This window comes from Anomaloglossus baeobatrachus, chromosome 4 (genome assembly GCF_048569485.1).
Source record: "Anomaloglossus baeobatrachus isolate aAnoBae1 chromosome 4, aAnoBae1.hap1, whole genome shotgun sequence".
In the NCBI taxonomy this organism is placed as follows: Eukaryota; Metazoa; Chordata; class Amphibia; order Anura; family Aromobatidae; genus Anomaloglossus; species Anomaloglossus baeobatrachus.
Genome location: NC_134356.1, coordinates 185,088,235 through 185,109,589, shown reverse-complemented (window position 1 = coordinate 185,109,589; position 21,355 = coordinate 185,088,235). Strand labels below are relative to the sequence as shown.

At 45.1% G+C, this 21,355-nt stretch overlaps 1 protein-coding gene across 2 annotated transcripts in view; it reads right to left on the bottom strand.

The window, feature by feature from the left end:
* Positions 1-5,424: 5,424 nt before the first annotated feature.
* The window catches only part of SH3RF2 (SH3 domain containing ring finger 2), a 204,494-nt gene continuing 188,563 nt past the window's right edge, over positions 5,425-21,355 (bottom strand). The window contains exons 9-10 of one of the 2 annotated variants that reach the window (XM_075344599.1): positions 10,964-11,307; positions 5,425-9,646 (exon numbers count right to left, since the gene is read on the bottom strand). In XM_075344599.1, coding sequence (XP_075200714.1) covers positions 9,320-9,646; positions 10,964-11,307 — 671 coding nt within the window. In that variant the 3' untranslated portion in view covers positions 5,425-9,319. The remainder of the gene's footprint in view (positions 9,647-10,963; positions 11,308-21,355) is intronic. The other variant, XM_075344600.1, reaches the window with a different exon arrangement.

The window sequence follows — 21,355 nt, the reverse complement described above, 5'->3', positions numbered from 1 at the left end:
GGGGGGCTATGTACAGGGGATAGTGTGGAAAGTTCGTGACGCCACCCATGGTGTGTGGTAAGGGTGAAGTACTACTGCTGCAGCTGGGAGTACTCGGTTGCGATTGTGTGGGCAGCCAGGTGTTTAACCCCTTCACGGGTAGGGGGAATGCCCCGGGACTCGGTGATTGTGTCGGGGAGGTGCCATTGGGCCGGTAAGGGTAAGGCTATGTGCGCACGTTGCGTACTAGCCCTGCAGAAATTTCTGCAGCGATCTGAAGAGCACACGTGCGCTTCAAATCGCTGCAGAAAATGTCCGTAGAGAAAAAAAAAAAGCCGATTCCATGCGCTCTGCCTGCAGCTCCTGCCATAGACAGAGCAGGAGCTGCCGGCAAAGCGCACGGAAGAAGTGACATGTCACTTCTTAGAACGCAGCGCTTCGGGCAGCAGCCGAAGTGCTGCGCTCTAAGACGCCACGCGCGCACGGCCCATGCACAATCTCCATAGACTGTGTAGGGGACGCAGGACGCATGCAGTTACGCTGCGCTACAAAGCGCAGCGTAACTGCATGTATTTACGCAACGTGCGCACATAGCCTTAATTGCGTACTCACTCAGTCCAAAAATGCTGACGCTGACAACCGTGGTAAACCAAAGTTCTTGATGTCACTGCAGCAGAAAGGGAGCACGCCTGGACCCCGTGCCCATTGGTGTGCTTGTTAGCCTGTGACCTTGTCCTTGGCACCTTTTTCTACAGTTAGTCTCTTTCAGCTTGAAACTAAAACGGGTCCCGCTCACCCGTATGGCTAACGGAGTGAGCTTGCTTTCAGGGTTCACGCTTGTGATTTTCTGGACTAAGCAGTGGGAAAGTCATAACCCCCTCATTGTGCTAGTACCCCCATTTTGGAGCAGGTGGAGAACGGATCTTAAAGGCTCTGTCCTCGTCGGGTGAATTACCAGGACGCCTGAAGCTTCTTCCTGGCGTGGAGTCCACATATCTCGTCGTGCCCTGGCCCCTGCCCGGTGATGGCACAAGGTCGCCGGCTGTCCTCCTCGACAGTCCGTGCCCCTTGTATCGATCCCCTGCGACCGGGATACAGCTCCTACCAGGCCCAGACCAACATCTGCCACCTAGTAAACAAGGAGCCCAGCTCCTGACCTCTCTTCTTGAGAGTCACACCTCAACTCACTGTCTCCGAACACTCCTGACCTCCCCTTACCAACCCCCCAAGTGGCCGGTCCTATTCTCTTCAGGTCAGCCACTGGTGTGTCTGGTGGGTGTGGTGCAGAGTGTTCCTAGGGTTTAGATTAGCTTGTTCTTAGCAACACCAAAGGTCAGGGACCCGTAAGCAAGGAGGAGGTGGATATCATGCAGAAGGGAAGATTGCACAATACCCTGTGATGACCTGATAGGCTGATGTTATCATAATTGCAGGCAGCAAGCAGCCCAGTAAATAATACTTTGCTGAAATCAGGGTCTCTGTTCCTACATTGCTGCTCTTATAAGGGGTAGTAAAATCCTGGGGACAGATTCCCTTTAAGAGCAGACATGGGGTATTGATGTACACAGAGCAGTATAAAACGACAGAGATTACAATTTATGGAACTACTTGATAACTGAGGCAAAGTTGCGGCCACAAATGGCTCCTGCACACCAGTCTGTCAGATCTTTTCTAAAACAATTTCCTTGGACTGAAATATTTCCCAACATAAAGTAAAATGTTTGATATTTCCCAACAAATAAGAAAACTACAGAAAAGAACAATTTTAACTTTAGCTGAAAGGGAGAAATTTGCCCCGTAAAAGTGCAGTATCAATCTGTCATAACGATAATGATATCACAGAGAGGAGACCGTTGTGCACAAACAGTGCCATAAATTTAGGGAAATGAAATGAGGTGCTAACAAAAACTTGGAGAATCACCGACAACATGACAGCAAATGTCTCTGTATATTTGCCTCTATTTGGCTTCAGGAACATACACACATATATCTTCTTTATGTTTCTGCTAATACAATTCTTCAAGCAAGCATGAACCTCTTACTTTCTACAATTTCATTAAGTCTCAATGGAATGTGACCATTGAGTAATGACACATAGGGGAACTATTAGACTGAGAGTTAATGGGCTGAGCGAAATTCTAGCACACAAACAGAATTGTAAAATGAGGGTGTGGAAAATAAATCTTCTGCCCATAGTGGTATGCATAATAAAATACTCAATTAACTGCTTATAATTTGCTATCTCTACCTTTCTGAGGGAATTGCGGGAACAACTTATTGGTTATTAGATGACTCAGGAATATTTTTCGCAATATTAAATGACTGAAGTAGAAGGACAGAAAAGAGAAAAGAGGGGCGCTGCTGTGTAAACTCCTGAGAGATCTGAGAAAAGGTTTAGGGGTGTGATGCACTCACCTGGATGTGTTGCGCAGTAGGCACAACAGTGTTTAAAGCTTGTATTAGCGGATGATGGATCCTCTCCGTGAAAGGAGGTTGCCGCCATCACCCGAGGGGTATGAAGCACTGCTTGTAGATCGTCCAGTGGTCAGGGCTGGGTGACCCCACTTCAATTAACCTCCGGGTTAGTATGTGCTGCGAGAGGCTGGATGTATGAACCCCACTGGGTACCAGGGTTCAAAGTTGCCACATGTATGCCAATCTGATCGCTGCAGCACCACCGCTCACCCACAGTGTAGTGGATGCAGGTATTTGGTGGAAATGGATAAAAATTTGTGGTGTGGTGCGCTGCTGATCAAAAAAGATAGGCAGTGGCAATGAGTCTGACGATAATATTTTATTGGTAATGAGTAAAATAATAATGGGAATAAAGGACACTACCCGTTATGGGGACAAACTGACCCCTTTCTCAGGTATCTGCACAATGAATAAAAAGCCTCTCCATATATACACCCAAATGGGTGTGGGGGAGCTAAATAATTAACAATTTAAATGGATGCACTAACTAACATGATAAAAAAAAACCCTGTAGCCAGCACCTCTGGGATTTCTGATGATGTATGGACTATTAAAATTAGGGGGTGGAGACCCAGTTATGCTGGAGGTTTTTCTCTGGGTACTTCTGGGATACCTGCTATAGCATTAACTGTTTGTGGAGATGGGAGGTGGCGGCCCGATATTTTTTGAGATCATTCACATTGGGGGTGATGATGGAGGGGCTTCTCTGGGGGGGTTATTGGGGAGGATGAGGAAGATTGATATGCTTCCTACTGTTCCCATTTGGGCGCAGTGTCTGCTGTGTAACCATTTCTATCGGTAGAGAGTTTTTTGGCTTTTTTGGAGATGAGGTCACTCTCAAATTTGGTCAACCTGTCTGTAAGGGCCAAATTAATACCCCGGTATTCTGGTACTGACGGAAAGATTGAGAGCTCCTCTTTAATGACAATTAAGTCTTTCATAGCCAAAGAGGCTAGAGTTTAGCTGGTGTCACACACAGCGACAACGACAACGACGTCGCTGCTACGTCACCATTTTCTGTGACGTTGCAGCGACGTCCCGTCGCTGTCGCTGTGTGTGACATCCAGCAACGACCTGGCCCCTGCTGTGAGGTCGCCGGTCGTTGCTGAATGTCCAGCTTCATTTTTTGGTCGTCACTCTCCCGCTGTGACACACACATCGCTGTGTGTGACAGCGAGAGAGCGACGAAATGAAGCGAGCAGGAGCCGGCGCTGGCAGCTGCGGTAAGCTGTAACCAGCGTAAACATCGGGTAACCAAGGGAAGACCTTTCCCTGGTTACCCGATGTTTACGCTGGTTACCAGCCTCCGCTCTTGCTGCCAGTGCCGGCTCTCTGCACTGTGACATGTGGCTGCAGTATGCATCGGGTAATTAACCCGATGTATACTGTAGCAAGGAGAGCAAGGAGCCAGCACTAAGCAGTGTGCGCGGCTCCCTGCTCTCTGAACTGTGACATGTAGCTGCAGCACACATCGGGTCCACTCCGGCGCGTCCGTGCGAGTCAGTGAACATGGAAAGCAAAGAGAAAAGAGGGGCGCTCCTGTGTAAACTCCTGAGAGATCTGAGAAAAGGTTTAGGGGTGCAATGCACTCACCTGGATGTGTTACGCACATTTTTTATATATAGTTTTTTTTTAAAGGGAACCTGTCAGCAAAAATTTTGCACTAAACCTAAACGATTCCCCTTCTGCAGCTCCTGGGCTGCATTCTAGCAAGGTTCCTATTGTTATTGTGCCCCCTTTTAGACCAAAACAAATACTTTATAAAGTGGTACCTTTTCCTATGCAAATCTTGTTAATCGTACACGGGGGCGGGCTGTCTGGTGTCCGTTATCCTGCCTCCTGCTGCTTTACGCCGTCCCCCATCGCTCAATTTCATATTTCAGGACGCCGCCCAGTGCGCCCGAGGTCTCGCGCATGCGCCGTGCCACTCTAGCGGGACTGTGCACTGTGCACTGTGCACAGTGTGACCGCTGGTGACGTGTTGCGCAGGCGTGAGATTATGGGCGGCGCTGTGACTTTCATCAGCAAGTACCCGCCCATAATCTGGTGCCCGCGCTTTCCCCTCTGCTTCCACTGTTCTGCGCAAGCGCTGGCCAGATGACCCACGTCACCTCTTTCCCATCTTGGTAAGAGGTGACGTGGATTCATCTGGCCAGCGCTTGCGCAGAACGGTGGAGGCAGAGGGGAAAGCGCGGGCACGAGATTATGGGCGAGTACTTGCTGATGAAAACCACAGCGCCGCCCATAATGCTGCGCAACACGTCACCAGCGGTCACACTGTGCAGTCCCGCTAGAGTGGCACGGCGCATGCCCGAGACCTCGGGCGCACTGGGCGGCATCCTGAAATATGAAATTGAGCGATGGGGCACGGCGTAAAGCAGCAGGAGGCAGGATAACGGACACCAGACAGCCCGCCCCCATGTACGATTAACAAGATTTGCATAGGAAAAGGTACCACTTTATAAAGTATTTATTTTGGTCTAAAAGGGGGCACAATAACAACAGAAACCTTGCTGGAATGCAGCCCAGGAGCTGCAGAAGGGGAATCGTTTAGGTTTAGTGCAAAATTTCTGCTGACAGGTTCCCTTTAAACGTTTATATATTTTATAATGCTTTTATGACGTTTTATGATATGTATGTGTGTGTATTTTTAGCATCATGAGTAATCATGTGTTTCCTTTGTCTTTTGAAAAACCAAGTTCTTAATCTAAGAAGCCCCCCTTTTTTATAACGTTAGTTAGTGCATCCATTTAAATTGTTAATTGTTTAACTCCCCCACACCCATTTGTGTGTATATATGGAGAGTCTGTAAATGTGGCTGCATTATGACCTTCTTAATGGAGCCAAAGACACATTGAACCATTATGGGTGGGGTGTTATTGGTTAGTGCAACTTTTGGACTGTAGAATCCACCTCCATATAAATAATTGAATAATTAAAACATTTATTTCATGAAGTTAATATCCAAAATTCAAAGATTTATTTGCTTCAAAGTCAATACTAAGATGTACAGTTATATACAGATAACATGTTACTTATACATTTGTTTTACAAATGCATGTATTGTCTAGAGAAAATTCATAAATAGCACATAAGGAAGATTTTTATTTGCACACTAATTCTAACAAAATATTTCATGTTTGCAAAAATTGGGCACACTAATCCAATTGATAGATCAGAAGTGTTAAAAATGCCACATGATGAGGCAACCTTAGTATTTTTACAAGGTCATATATTACATTCAGTCAATTCAGACAGGAATAAAAATTACAAATAAATAGCAAATGTTCCAGTGTAAAACAGGAATCCACAATAATGCTATTCTGTACAAATGATGATAGTCTTTGTGCACAGAACAATCATGTCAACAATCGTTCTGTGCGCATAGCATGCAGGCCAGCCTTTCTAACCAGGTCATTAAATGACCACTGATTGGCTTTATATAGCGGCAGTCATTTAAATGGCTGCAATTATAAGCTGTAAATGAACCTTACACTGGTCTTCAAAATGTCTTCATAATTTATTGGGATCGAAAACTGACAAATTTGATAACATGGTAACAAAATAAATCATTGTTATTCCCCATAATAAGATTTACAATCTCAATGCAGTTTACATATCATAGGAGAGGTTCCCAAGCTCTCATCGGGGTTCTCCCCCTTCAACCTCATTTATGAGAGAAGGGTAAGAGGGTCCCTTGATTTGATTAAAGACTGTTTCAAGGGTAAACCAGAAACTCCGACAGTCTCGGTGAAGAAATCTGTACTGAGACTTAGGGGTACTTTGCACGCTGCGACATCGCTAGCCGATGATAGCGATGCCGAGCGCGATAGTACTCGCCCCCGTCGCACATGCGATATCTTGTGATAGCTGCTATAGCGAACATTATCGCTACGGCAGCTTCACACGCACTTACCTGCCATGTCGCTCTGGCCAGCGACCCGCCTCCTTCCTAAGGGGGTGGGTCGTGCGGTGTCACAGCGACGTCACACGGCAGGCGGCCAATAGAAGTGGAGGGGGCGGAGATGAGTGGGACGTAAACATCCCGCCCACCTTCTCCCTTCTGCATTGGCGGTGGAGGCAGGTAAGAAGATGTTCCTCGCTCCTCCGTTTGACACCCTGCCAACCTCGAACAACATTCAAACGACCGCATGGCTCCAACAATATATCGTTGATCACTGATTCGTCGATTTTTAGATCGTTACGTGTTACAGCAAATAAACGACCTATAAGCGATACCGGCAAATGGTAAATACGATCTGGGCGTGTCACGTCGCACATGCGATCGCACGATAAATCGATGCGTGTATCGGGCCCTTTAGAACCAAACTGGGGTATCACTGGGGTTACAGAGCATGTCATTTCTGATACCTCAGCCTGGTGAGGCAGAGATTCAAAGCTTAGACAGATGGTCATACGGGGCCAGCCTGGACATCTCTTATTTACAATAGAGGGAGGAGTAGAAAAAACAAGACACTTAATATTGAATGTACTCGCTTTCTTATTACAGACCTTCTGCAAATTTAATAACAAAATATATGCCATCCTGGTAATGTGAGCTCAGGATCAGGCATATAAATGATCGGCTAAACAATAGAAAGGTGTTCACTTGTGGGGGTCAGCGTGAGCTTAGCACCATTGATAAACCTCTCCAGGAAACAGAAGAACAACTTTAGATTGAAACGTTTAGGTATTTCTGTTATGTCTCCATTTTTATATTAGAACTTTGTAACTTTATTTTTCTCTTTTTATACCTTTTCTTGTAAGTACTTTTTTTTTATTAAAACTTAAATGTTTAGTAAGTTGGTCATTGTCTGCTTTAGTGTAAAGAATCCATACCCTTTCAGAGAGTGTATGGCCTTTTGACTGTCGAACAGTAAGTAAAGTATATACTTTGGGGACTGTTTTATGGGTGATGTGTGGACAGTGTTGTGGGGGAATTTATTTTTGCTTTATAGCATATAACAGAGGCTTAAGGCCCCGTTACAAGCAATAACATATCTAACGATATGTCGTCGGGGTCACGGAATTCGTGACGCACATCCGGCATTGTTAGCCACGTCATTGCATGTAACAGCTCAGAGCAAGTGTTAACGATCAAAAATACTCACCTTATCGTTGACACGTCATTCAAATCCCAAATGTCGTTGCTGCTTTTGGATGTGGGTTGTTCATCGTTCCTGAGGCAGCACACATCGCTACGTGTGACACCCCGGGAACGACGAACAACAGCTTACCTGCGTCCTTCGGCTACGAGGTGGGCATGTCGTTATTGCAGCTGCTCTCCGCCCCTCCGCTTCTATTGGACGGCTGCCGTGTGACGTCACTGTGACGCCGCACGAACCGCCCTCTTAGAAAGGAGGCAGTTTGCCGGCCACAGCAACGTCGCTAGGCAGGTAAGTCCGTGTGACGGGTCCGAGCGATGTTGTACGCTACGGGCAGCGATTTGCCCATGACGCACAACCGACGGGGGTGGGTGCTTTCACCAGCGACATCGCTAGCGATGTCGCTGTGTGTAAAGCCCCCTTTAGTGTAAGATTGAGCGCGAGGAGATATTAACTTGTGCACAACATGTGCTGGGAGCTGTTACTGTATGTGACAATCAGTGTCTACTGATTCAGTGTGATAGGCCCACATATTTTGACCATAAGAACGTACTGAATATTTTCACAGAAATTAGTATATGTAAATCCATACTAATTTCTGGTTAATAAATAGAACATATATATTTAAAGGCCAGATGAAGCTGACCATACATTTTACATAGCTGTTGGCTGCTGCTCCTATAAAAATGAATACTAGCCTTGGCCAAACACGCATGTGTATCACCATAGGCAGATCAGTGTAAACAGAACAACTATAGTGTTACCTATTTTTCAAAGAAACAAAGGATCCAGCATATTAAAATCTATCATGCCCAATCCTTGTTTCCCATGCAGATGTTGCTGATAAAGATAGGAGTAGAGGTGTTTAATGACGACTGCGCTGCTGTAAAGAATGAAAGGTTCCTCATTTCTGGTAGTTTCAAGTAGTTTTTATTAAATGCTTCTGGCTCAAACCGAGCCCTTTTTCAAATCAAACTACAGATCAATACCAATACAGATCAAGCCAGAAATGTGTAATAAAAACTACTAGAATCTACTGGGAGTGTGGAACCTTTTATCCTTTTCTTTATTTTTTGAAGCAAATATGCACAATTACTGAAGTCATATGGCTGCCGTCTGTTATTAAAGGTAATCGTTAACTTCAAGATTTCTATATTTATCCATTTCTATAATTATCGATGTAAATAAAATGACCTTTTAAGAATACAGCAGAGTTCATACTGTAATTTAGAAGTATTGAGACAGGGTGATACAGAGTAATAGTTGTAAGTACAATTTGAGACCTCACAACCCGAGTCAACATCAGCTTTTTGAATAGTAATTAGTTTTGAAGATCAATCGAAAAGAAGAACATAATATATACAAAAAAAGTGCCAGGCAAAACCCCAAAGCTTTAATTGTCCTGCTTCATGTCTACATCAAACTTCCATAGTTTCTATCTTTCACTTTGTTGAGTAAGTGACCTTATTTCCAAAAGAGAAAAATAACCCAGTCAATGTGTCAAAAATATCCACTATATATCCTCATATGGCGAAGACTATGACAGAATGTCTGACACAAACCTGTCTTGATAATAAGAATGAGGGGTAAGAGAAGCATCCATAATTGAAGGTGCCAGTGATCCTTTGTTTGTCATGGTAACTGCTCCATATGACAAAATGGATTGATGAGAAAATTAGAGAGAAACGTTCGACACAAAATCTAATTTAATGTGCCAAGGAAGGAAAAAAGCTGAGCACAAGTTAAATCAAACAGAGGAGCTAAGTTGACAGGACGTCTTGGGTTTGACAGATTGCACTCCACCTATGTGAGTTATCACTTATGGCTTTTTTGTTGGGATAGGACAAGGTTGATTGTGGAGTTAGGTCATTGCAAGCATTCTTGAGCTTCTGTATCTTGCGGCCATCTGCTGGCTCAGCGGAGCTATGGTTGAGTCTTAATGGTGCAGTCATCAAAACATCTGATGTAGTGGGATTCTCTGGATTGGTTGGCTGGTTGGATAATTCGTCCATTTTATCATCAAAATGAGTACTCTGACGTTTCAATGTAGGTGGACTAAAATTCATGAACCTTACAGTCTTCACCTGCTGAAAAAGAGAAAATAAGTCACTTTTATACTGAAATAACATCATATACTTTCCACTTAAGCTACCTGAGGGTGCTCGGACGATCTATATTTTGCAGTGTCTGTGGTATACATTTGGGGATGAGTTCAACAGATATAGCTTTGATCGATGCCTATGTAAAGTGGCTCATACTCATTTTGTAAAAGCACACCTCCAGCTGATTGTTTTTTCAGTGCTGAAGTGGTGCTTTAAATCTAAGGTCCCTACCTCCGGTCTTATAATCACCATCTGTTGTCTTCACCTTTTTTCGGCATCGCTCCAATCCAGAGCGCCATCTTGTGACCGTATCTTCTAGCTGGCCGGAAGTCGGAATTTACGTCACAACCTCTTGATACAAGTCTATAAGACCCAGAATGAGGCTCTCATAGACTTGTATTGAAGAGTAACCTCTAGCTCGCTCAATGAAACACTAGAGCAGGCAGCAGGTCACAAACTGGAGAAGAATGACCAGAGCGGCACTGAAAACCAATGAATATGCCAGAAGGTGAGTATAAGAGTAGGGGCCGGGGATTTAAAATTAAAGCACCACTCTAGTGGTTATTAAATAATGCTGGAGTGATGTTTTAAAAAGGGTGTACTTATTGCTACACATTTTTTATTGGATGCCCCTGTATAAAATAATGCAACAGTTGCACTACTCAAAATAGCACAATATGACATACAGGTTGTGTAGCAGCTCAACAGAGGTTAAAAGGATACGCTTTTTTCACTCTATTAGATTAATTGGAGGTGGGATATGGGTCTATGGATATGTTTGATATATGTGAAAGTGTGATAGTGAGGGTTTTGAAGATTTTGATATCATCAAAATATATGATTTGTATCATTGTGAGGTTTAATTGAACCATTTATGCAAAGTCTATGCCATATGGGGGGGGGGGAGTTTAAGTTGAAATAAGTCATTAATATAAATAAATATTATTGTATCATTATTATTATAATATTATTAGAATAATTTTAATAATAATAATACTACATCATTATTATAAATTATAAATAAGTCATAAGTCGTCAGTTCCCATTAGAATTATGGGCAAAGTACGGATGTGATAAGACCTCTAAAAGGTGAACAGTACCAACTGCTCTGGCAACAGAATTGGGTCTCATTCTATGGATGTACTCTATTTCCTACCCATGCACTAACAAGGAAATGTGGAAAGAAGACGTCCCTTTGTATTATCTGTCATCACCATATCAGAACAGCATAGAAGTAACATTTTTAATAGCATAATTTTTATTGTTTCCTGCGTTAGTAATTAAAATTAATTATGGTTTCACCTTGTCAGAACAACTTTTAGGTGTGTCTGGCTTCACCAGTATAGATGGAGGAGCAGAGCCTGGTGGTTTTGTTGGCGAATCAATTTTAATTGGGTACTCTTTGGGCTCAAAAGCCAGGGAACTAGCAGCAGAGTATCTCCTATAATCCACTGGTCTACTGGAGAAAGGCAAAACTTCACAAAATGAGCCGGGCCTTGGCCGGATATCAGGAGTGGCTCCAACAGTAGAATACGTAGCATTGACAAAGATCTGTTGTGGTTGAGGGATCCCTGATGGTGGCCTGTTGAAGGTGGTCACAGCCTGAGTAGTAGTGTTATTTTGTACAGTCTTCTGTGGAGGCATACCTAGTAAAACAAAAATTCCCATGTGTCAAAATGTCTAGTTTTTTTTAACTCATCTGAACATTAATAAAAACAAGCTTTGCACAGCTAAGCGTAGCACCCTGTTATCAAAATGACATTTAAAAAAGTTCATTGTATGTTGTGATGCTTGACGTGATTTGTGGCAAATTTATGAGAATTTTTAGATTTTGTTAGTAAATAGAAAACACAAATTTTTGTGCAAATCTTTTGCACACTATCATTTCCATATTTGTTGCACAATGTAAACTGCTTAGTAAATGAGAGCCACATTGTCTGGAGCAGTAACCACTGTCCACTCTTTATAAAGAGATGCTATATTGTACCAAAGCAAATTTATGCTCTTTTTACATTTTAAAATGTAAATGATTTTAATTGAATAAAGTTGTCGGTGTAAGCCCCACTTCACACATGTGCATAAAAAAACGCACGTGTGGCACATTCCGTTTTGACAATCCGTGTGTACGTGTGTGCCATCCATGTGTCATCTGTGTGTCACACACCGGAATAAAATGCATTCAAGAAATCACTAACATTTATGTGTTAGCAGATATATTACTTCACAACCACAAGAAACATTATTAAATTGCATGTTTTAGTGGCTGATATGTGGATTTTATTGTCCAGCTTTTAATTAGTAATGTTGCCTCTCTTCAAACGTTCATAGTCACGCTGCGCTGTGCGTGACTCAGCAACTCTGAAGAGCGATAACGTTACTAATGTCACCGCTCTACAGAATCACAGGGTCTTGAAATGTCAGAACAAGACTCCATTGGCTTTGTTAGTGAGATTTGCTGGACTTTGTTGGAATTTCACAGCCTCTAGGTATCCCAACAGCTGGGAACTCGAGGAACCTTTAAGGCTCCCTTAAACTTACCTGATTGACAGCTGCTGCGAGACCTGGTGGCTATGAGCTCTGGTAACCTAAAAGTTACCAAAACTCACAGCCATCAGGTCTGCCAGAAGCTGTAAGGCCCAAAACTTTAAAGGAGTCTTTAAAGGAGACATAGTTCATACCATTCAGGTGTCCCAACAGCTGGAAACTCCAGTAACCTTAAAGTCTACCTTAAAGGCTCCTTTAAGGTTTCCAAGCCTCACAAGTACCGGACTGTGCTGCCGCCGAGAAACGCATTCCGACACTGAGTTCACCTGAGTTCACTTATGGTAATTCTCACAGTACCCTCTGTGTGAGCCGCCAGCTGTGACCTCAGATGAACTCAGTACTGCCAGACTGCTCAGGTGAACTGTCAGACTGTTTTGCCGCTATGACATGCAGTCCAACAGTCCACAAGTGAGTTCACCCATGGACACAGCTGGCAGCTCACAAAAAGGGTACCGTAAAACCACCAGAAGTAACCTCAGGTGAACTCAGTGCTGGACTGTTCAGCTGCATGTCATGGCGGCAGCACAATCTGAGAGTCTGCTACCTAGTTCACCTGAGGTCACAGCTGGTGCTGACACAAAGACTGCTGTGAGAACCACCAGAAATGACTTCAGGTGAACTCAGTGTCGGACTGCGCTATCGCTTTGACACAAAGTCTGACAATTTGGCGCTGAGTTCAACTGAGGTCACAGCTGGGGGCTCACACAAATGGTACCGTGAAACCCACCAGAAGTGACCTCAGGTGAACTCAGTTCTGAACTGTAGGAATGCGCTACTGCTGTCAGACAGTCCAGCACTGAGTTCACCTGAGGTCAATTCTGACAGCTCCTACACTGTTCTCAGTGTCCCAGAGGCCACGGTGAGTGGTCACGTTTTGTAATGTCACTGTTCATCATGGCTTCCAGAAGTAGCAGAGCCGTGATCGTTGTGGGATGTCATGGGGATTACGTCAGACCTGCAAGGGTGTTTTGGTGGTTAATAAATTGGTGAAAGAGGGTGTTTTTTATTTAAAATAAAGGATTTATGTCTTTTCCTTTTTACTTATGGAGTTGGTAATGATTGGATTGGTCTCATAGACAGTTCTCCATTACCAATTCAGGGCTTCCTGGTAGTTGCAAGTTTTGACAAATTACAGCTCACATCAGCCCCATATATCACTCCGATTGCCACAGCAACAGAGCAATCAGGATGAGCAGGGTAAAGTGCCACAATTTTCGCCTCTAATGCGCCAATTGTGGGGTGGTTGTGGGCTGATATTTTTAGCATGGACCTTTCCAGCCTGAGACTACCAGTCCCCAGCTGTCTACTTTATCTGCGCTAGTTAAAAAAAATGGCCAGGAGTCAACGTCATTTTAGTTATGATTTATTTATGTAATTAAAAAGCATGGGGGAGCCTCTATTCTTGATAACCAGTCAAAATAAAGCACACAGCTTGGGGCTGCAGCTCACAGCTGTCTACTTTGCATGTGCTGATTATCACAAATAGACACGGGACCACAGGTCAAAGTGGCGTAATACTCTGACAAAATTGTTCCCAGTAGCACCCTGTGTTTCAGAGATGCATCAAGGCATCTTCACCATGCTGTTCCCATTCAATTTCAGAACTTTTCCATCCATTTCAGCATTTTTACAGCCCCTCTAGACATCCTTGGTGGTCCGCTAAAAAATTATTTCAGTTTCCCATTGACTTACATTAGATTAGTTATTCGTGACAAATACATGAATAGTACGAACTATTTGAGACAAATCCGAACGCGAATATTTTAATATTCGCTCATCACTAGTTTTTAACACTGTGGTTTTTTGTCTCTTTTTGTTATGTCATGTTTTAAATAAAGCTGCATTTTTTATACCTTCTGGTATGTGGCTTTGACAAAACTTTATTGATAGTGATTTATGGATTATATACATTTTTTGTGCATTTCCGCAACGTCAATAACATAGACAACAGGTGTATAAAGTGAGAAATACTGTAGTGTGTGTTTGTGGCATATAGGGATTTGGACAGCAGGAAGATGTCTTTTTCATGACAATCATGTTTTGTGGGACAACAGCCCTGGTGGTCTATGATGTTTCTAGTCTTTACTAAAATAAAACCAGATAAAATGACTATATATTGCAATCTTAAGATGGTCATAGATGCAGCAAAGATTTTAGCAAACCTTAATTCCCCATTTGCCAGATGCCTACATATTGGAAGCAAAATAATATGTTACTCAAATGGCAACCCTTGGTCCACATTTAGTAACCAGTTTATTCTGCTTTTTGTAGCAGGAATTGCACGGGTATAAGGTACAGGCATTTAAAACTTTCCCAAACTTGCATCAAAGTTATATAAATAATTGAGACAAGTCTTCTTAGGAAAGGTGCAGATGGCCGTATTTTTGGTCCCAATGTGATCTATCAAAACATCGGCTCGCCCTTGGACCAGTGGTAGTTTATGGGGCCATGCACATGTTGGATTTTTTCCAGTCACAGAGTGTTTTTCGAGCTGTGCCTGGTGAGCTGGCTAAAAACTTATTACTGCACTATGTCTGATCCTTCTTGGGAAAAGCGTCAAAAAGCCGCACAAGTTTTCTCAAATGCTACTAATTTGAGACATGCTTAAAATGACATAACAGAAAGTTTGAAGCTTGGAAAAACAGAAATTGAAATTCTGGTGGGATCAGACCCCATTACCAAATTATACAGTCATATTAAAAAGTTTGGGCACCCCTATTAATGTTAACCTTTTTTCTTTATAACAATTTGGGTTTTTGCAACAGCTATTTCAGTTTCATATATCTAATAACTGATGGACTGAGTAATATTTCTTGATTGAAATGAGGTTTATTGTACTAACAGAAAATGTGCAATCCGCATTTAAACAAAATTTGACCGGTGCAAAAGTATGGGCACCTCAGCATAAAAGTGACATTAATATTTTGTAGATCCTCCTTTTGCAAAAATAACAGCCTCTAGTCGCTTCCTGTAGCTTTTAATGAGTTCCTGGATTCTGGATGAAGGTATTTTTGACCATTCCTGTTTACAAAACAATTCCAGTTCAGTTAAGTTTGATGGTCGCCGATCATGGACAGCACGCTTCAAATCATCCCACAGATGTTCAATGATATTCAGGTCTGGGGACTGGGATGGCCATTCCAGAACATTGTAATTGTTCCTCTGCATGAATGCCTGAGTAGATTTGGAACGGTGTTTTGGATGATTGTCTTGCTGAAATATCCATCCCCTGCGTAACTTCAACTTCGTCACTGATTCTTGCACATTATTGTCAAGAATCTGCTGATACTGAGTTGAATCCATGCGACCCTCAACTTTAACAAGATTCCCGGTGCCGGCATTGGCCACACAGCCCCAAAGCATGATGGAACCTCCACCAAATGTTACTGTGGGTAGCAAGTGCTTTTCTTGGAATGCCATGTTTTTTTGCCTCCATGCATAACGCCTTTTTGTATGACCAAACAACTCAATCTTTGTTTCATCAGTCCACAGGACCTTCTTCCAAAATGTAACTGGCTTGTCTAAATGTGCTTTTGCATACCTCAGGCGACTCTGTTTGTGGCGTGCTTGCAGAAATGGCTTCTTTCACATTACTCTCCCATACAGCTTCTCCTTGTGCAACGTGCGCTGTATTGTTGACAGATGCACATTGACAAAATCTGCAGCAAGATGATGCTGCAGGTCTTTGGAGGTGGTCTGTGGATTGTCCTTGACTGTTCGCACCATTGTTCTTCTCTGCCTTTTTGATATTTTTCTTGGCCTGCCACTTCTGGGCTTAACAAGAACTGTACCTGTGTTCTTCCATTTCCTTACTATGTTCCTCACAGTGGAAACTGACAGTTTAAATCTCTGAGACAACTTTTTGTATCCTTCCCCTGAACAACTATGTTGAATAATCTTTGTTTTCAGATCATTTGAGAGTTGTTTTGAGGAGCCCATGATGCCACTCTTCATAGGAGATTCAAATAGGAGAACAACTTGCAAGTGGCCACCTTAAATACCTTTTCTCATGATTGGATACACCTGCCTATGAAGTTCAAAGCTCAATGAGGTTACAAAACCAATTTAGTGCTTTAGTAAGTCAGTAAACAGTAGTTAGGAGTGTTCAAATCAAGAAATTGATAAGGGTGCCCATACTTTTGCACCGGTCAAATTTTGATAAAATGCGGATTGCACATTTTCTGTTAGTAGAATAAACCTCATTTCAATCCAGAAATATTACTGAGTCCATCAGTTATTAGATATATGAAACAGAAATAGCTGTTGCAAAAACCCAAATTGTTATAAAGAAAAAAGGTTAACATTAATAGAGGTGCCCAAACTTTTTCATATGACTGTACATATAAAGACATGATTCCTCGTGGTCTATGAATTAAAAAAAATCCCACAAATGTTTATTCCTTGGAATTTGTAAAGAAATGGAATCAGATTCCTTTACAATCACACTATAAAAGTGATCAAGTATATGAATGGGGCAGGTGGCTGGTTTGAGAACCTCCTGCCAGTTTCAGTTTGTCAGACTTTGACTCATTAGATAATAACTTCTAAGATTCCAATAGAAATTACTCTAAACATGATATTTCTTACTATGTGAAAAATAAAATAAACAAAAGCATACAAAAACGCTGAAGACACGGAGGCTGAAAACATTGCAAGACCAATGGAAATGACCACCCATTGCAAAAGATCAACATAATCAACCATACCAATGTTTTGAACCTATCATCAGTATAACTTACCCTTGAACAATTAATTGTACTATCTTATGGTCTTTCATTTGTGCCAGACAGAGTTTTTGATTTATTTTCTACACTATTGGATATCAACAGATGTATTAGCAATTTGATCAATAAACCTCATTTCTTGACACAGGAACAGTCTACTCCTCATGATAACCCAAAACATATATGTGAAAATTAATTTCATAATATGGACTTTCAGGAACAACAGTCATTCGTTTACAGGAATTATATAATAATCGAGTATTCCCCATCAACGGGTTTCCCTATCAACAGCACCACTTCTTTCAAAACGAAAAAGCAGTTTTTTGTCCTATACAATTCATAGTTGACTGTATAGATAGCTTTCAAGATGTAGTAGAAAGAGAAATGAGGGTTCTTCATGGACATATAAAATCAAACAAGAAACATACTAATTTCAACAATTATAGGTCATAAAGACTATTGTAGTGGGTGGGCCTACCCCCTACTAGTCTAGCATAGATAACCCGGCACTGTTGTTATTAAAAATGTTTTACTATTGTTATATGATGTGTTAGGGCACCCCTAGTGGCCGGGTGGGACGGCTGTTGCCACCGGGGAGGAGGAGTCGGCCGGATTGCTAGGCAAGGTCTGAATGTGTGTGAGGGAGAAAGATCCGGGTCAGCGGAGTGTGAACATCTGGAGCGGCAAGTGCGATTGTGTGAGCGGAACATCAGGGGACACCGGAGATAAGGAGGTGGACGCAACCTCAAAGCCTATTCTGCCGGTGTGGGTCCGGTGTATGCTTGGCTGAAGAGTGGGAGTCCAGTGGCGCAACCTCAAAGCCTATTCTGCCGGTGTGGGTCCGGTGTATGCTTGGCTGAAGAGTGGGAGTCCAGTGGCGCAATCTCAAAGCCTATTCTGCCGGTGTGGGTCCGGTGTATGCTTGGCTGAAGAGTGGGAGAAGTACTCTGGGCATATCCCCATCAGAGGGTGCGTTTGGGCAGGTTGTCCCCAGCTCCACTAATATTGCCGGAATCCGCTGACCGGAGTGTTTTTTTTCTCTTTAACTTTGTGAATAAATGTCGTTTTTATTGCATCTGAACTGTTGCCTGCAGCCTCTTTGTGCATCGGCCGATGAAGACACCGACATACACCCTCTCAACATTAAAGAAGTGATGAAGCCAGGGATGTGCCTTGAATATAGTGCTGCCACGACTACACAGCCAGAGGCCTCCCTGGCTGGTCATTTCATGTGGCGTAGTCGGCAGGATCCGAGTCCCTTGCCGGAGCACCAGGAGTCTGAAGACCAAGTAGTGCCTGAAGCACGGAATTCGGACTATGAAAGAAGATTCCCAGTTCCCTGGTGGGAAGAAAACGAAGTACCCGCAGCGTTGGACCGGGTGCAGGGTGACGACCAGGAAGCCGTTATCTGTGAGGAAGAAAAGGCGCGAAAAGTTGGCGCCGAAAGAAGAGCCTGGGGCTGGCCGGTGCCGAAGAGAAAGCATGGAGTACTCCGCCCAAAGAGGGGAGGCGCCAGCTCCAGGGCATTGAAGAAGAGGAAAAAGTACCTCAGCGGAGGAGTCAAGATGATGCGTGAGGCTGGGGGTGGAGTCCGTTTAAGAGCGGGAAACGAAGACCCGCCTCCACTTCCTCCAGTCTCAGCGTCGACACCACCGCCATTATCAGCGATTCTGTTGAGAACCGAGATGGAGAACTTTGGGCAACCTGCGGAGTTGGCGACGACTATGGCCCTCATCAGCCTTGGCCGAGGCCGACCCCGGTTCGCCCCTGCTAGCGAGGCCGCGATAGCGGATCTTCCCATTGGGCCGGGAGGCTCTACAAGACCGGACAAGGTCTCTTGGAAGACCTCATGGGACGCTCAAACCGGGAGCACCATTACAGAGGTGAAGGCGACCTATGCTACCCCGCCCATGCCAAGCCGTCCGGGGGTTGCTGCTTTCCCATGGGACACCCCGCAGCTTAACGCCGTCGCCACACCATTTGTCCCGGCGCCAGAGTCGGCTGAGGAGTTAGCCGGGCGTCTAGAGGAGGACCACCTGGGCTTCTTCTGGGACCCAGTCATCGCCCCGCCGGAGAAGTCGCACCCCAGGGTTCCGCCCTCGAAGCCTGACCCCGTCCAGGAACGGCTCCTGGCTGAGACCATTGTCCGGGAAATGCTGTCCGGTTCCGGTGGCAAGAAGTTAGCCCAGCAGTTTGTGACCGGGGTGGTAGTCAAGTTTAACCAGCAAGAGGGATACGGCTTCATCCGAGAAGTAGAGACCGGGGATGACTATTTTTATAACCGGGTTCATCTCGATGTCGAAGGACTCCCTAAGCGATTGCACACCCTTTGGCCGGGCGAGAAAGTCACCTTTCTGCCGGACGCCGGTAGCCGCGGCCTGTTTGCTGTCTGTGTCTCCCGTATGCCGACCTCCCGGGAAGCGGAGCAGTGGCAGGAGGAGATTGAGTGGGAGGAGCAGCAAGAGCGGCGCCGGAGTCACGCTAGGCCGAGTCTGTCTGAGCCCTCTCACCCCAGGCGCATCAAGGCTGTCATCCCAGAGGCAGTGGCTGAACCGACCCCCGATCCGGAGAGGGTTCCAGCCGTGGTAGCAGTGACGCAAAATGTCAACAACAGACCGGTTTTCATGCTGGACGCGTCGCCCGCCGCGCCACCACCGTCCCGGGCAGAAACGCCATCACCGCCAAGAGGAGCTGCAGCAGCTGTGCCGGAGGAACCGTCCTACGCCCCGGTGTCTTTCAGGCGAATCCGCCGCCAGCCGGGACAATCTCTGGGGGCCTACATCCAGGCTCAAGCGGAAGAATGGAAGAGGGCCTGGCCCCCAGAGTAAGTTGTTGACTCCAGCACCTGCCGAGACCGGTGTTGTTCAAGACCGGCAAAAAGTTCTTTTGTTGTTGCAAAGTTTGACGGGCCTGTTGCCCTCCAGCGAAGACCGGGAGCGCTACTGAAGCCTCCGGGCACCCATCTAAGACCGGGAGCGCTGTTGAGCCTCCGGGCGCCCATCTAAGACCGGGAGCGCTGTTGAGCCTCCGGGCGCTATCCAGAGACCGGGAGCGCTGCTGCGCCATCAAGCGCCCCTCAAGACCGGGAGCGCCGCTGAACTGGTGCCGCTGTTGAGGACTGAACCGAAAGGTTTTTATGTGTTTATGTTTTGATTTGTTTAAGAGCCTTGCCGGGAGGCTCGGATTTTAAGAGGGGAGGCATGTAGTGGGTGGGCCTACCCCCTACTAGTCTAGCATAGATAACCCGGCACTGTTGTTATTAAAAATGTTTTACTATTGTTATATGATGTGTTAGGGCACCCCTAGTGGCCGGGTGGGACGGCTGTTGCCACCGGGGAGGAGGAGTCGGCCGGATTGCTAGGCAAGGTCTGAATGTGTGTGAGGGAGAAAGATCCGGGTCAGCGGAGTGTGAACATCTGGAGCGGCAAGTGCGATTGTGTGAGCGGAACATCAGGGGACACCGGAGATAAGGAGGTGGACGCAACCTCAAAGCCTATTCTGCCGGTGTGGGTCCGGTGTATGCTTGGCTGAAGAGTGGGAGTCCAGTGGCGCAACCTCAAAGCCTATTCTGCCGGTGTGGGTCCGGTGTATGCTTGGCTGAAGAGTGGGAGTCCAGTGGCGCAATCTCAAAGCCTATTCTGCCGGTGTGGGTCCGGTGTATGCTTGGCTGAAGAGTGGGAGAAGTACTCTGGGCATATCCCCATCAGAGGGTGCGTTTGGGCAGGTTGTCCCCAGCTCCACTAATATTGCCGGAATCCGCTGACCGGAGTGTTTTTTTTCTCTTTAACTTTGTGAATAAATGTCGTTTTTATTGCATCTGAACTGTTGCCTGCAGCCTCTTTGTGCATCGGCCGATGAAGACACCGACATACACCCTCTCAACATTAAAGAAGTGATGAAGCCAGGGATGTGCCTTGAATATAGTGCTGCCACGACTACACAGCCAGAGGCCTCCCTGGCTGGTCATTTCACTATCACTATCAAAATGTCTGATAAGGGTGGGGGTCGCAGAGGTTATCTATCTAGAACTTCAGTTTGATTGCAATTTCTTTTGATTCCAGTGAATTTGCTAACAGGGATTAATTGAATAATATGTTTCGGATGGCTGCTATATGCATGTAAGATGGTGTTCCCTGTAATGAGTTTAACAAATGTAGCAGTGCAGATAATATCACTATGTATTTCTGCTAAAGCAGTTCCAGTGATGTCGGAAGTCGCATTCTTGCGGAGCTGCCGCCCCACCACCGTGCGGAGCTGCCGCCCCACCACCGTGCGGAGCTGCCGCCCCACCACCGTGCGGAGCTGCCGCCCCACCACCGTGCGGAGCTGCCGCCCCACCACCGTGCGGAGCTGCCGCCCCACCACCGTGCGGAGCTGCCGCCCCACCACCGCCGTGCGGAGCTGCCGCCCCACCGCCGTGCGGAGC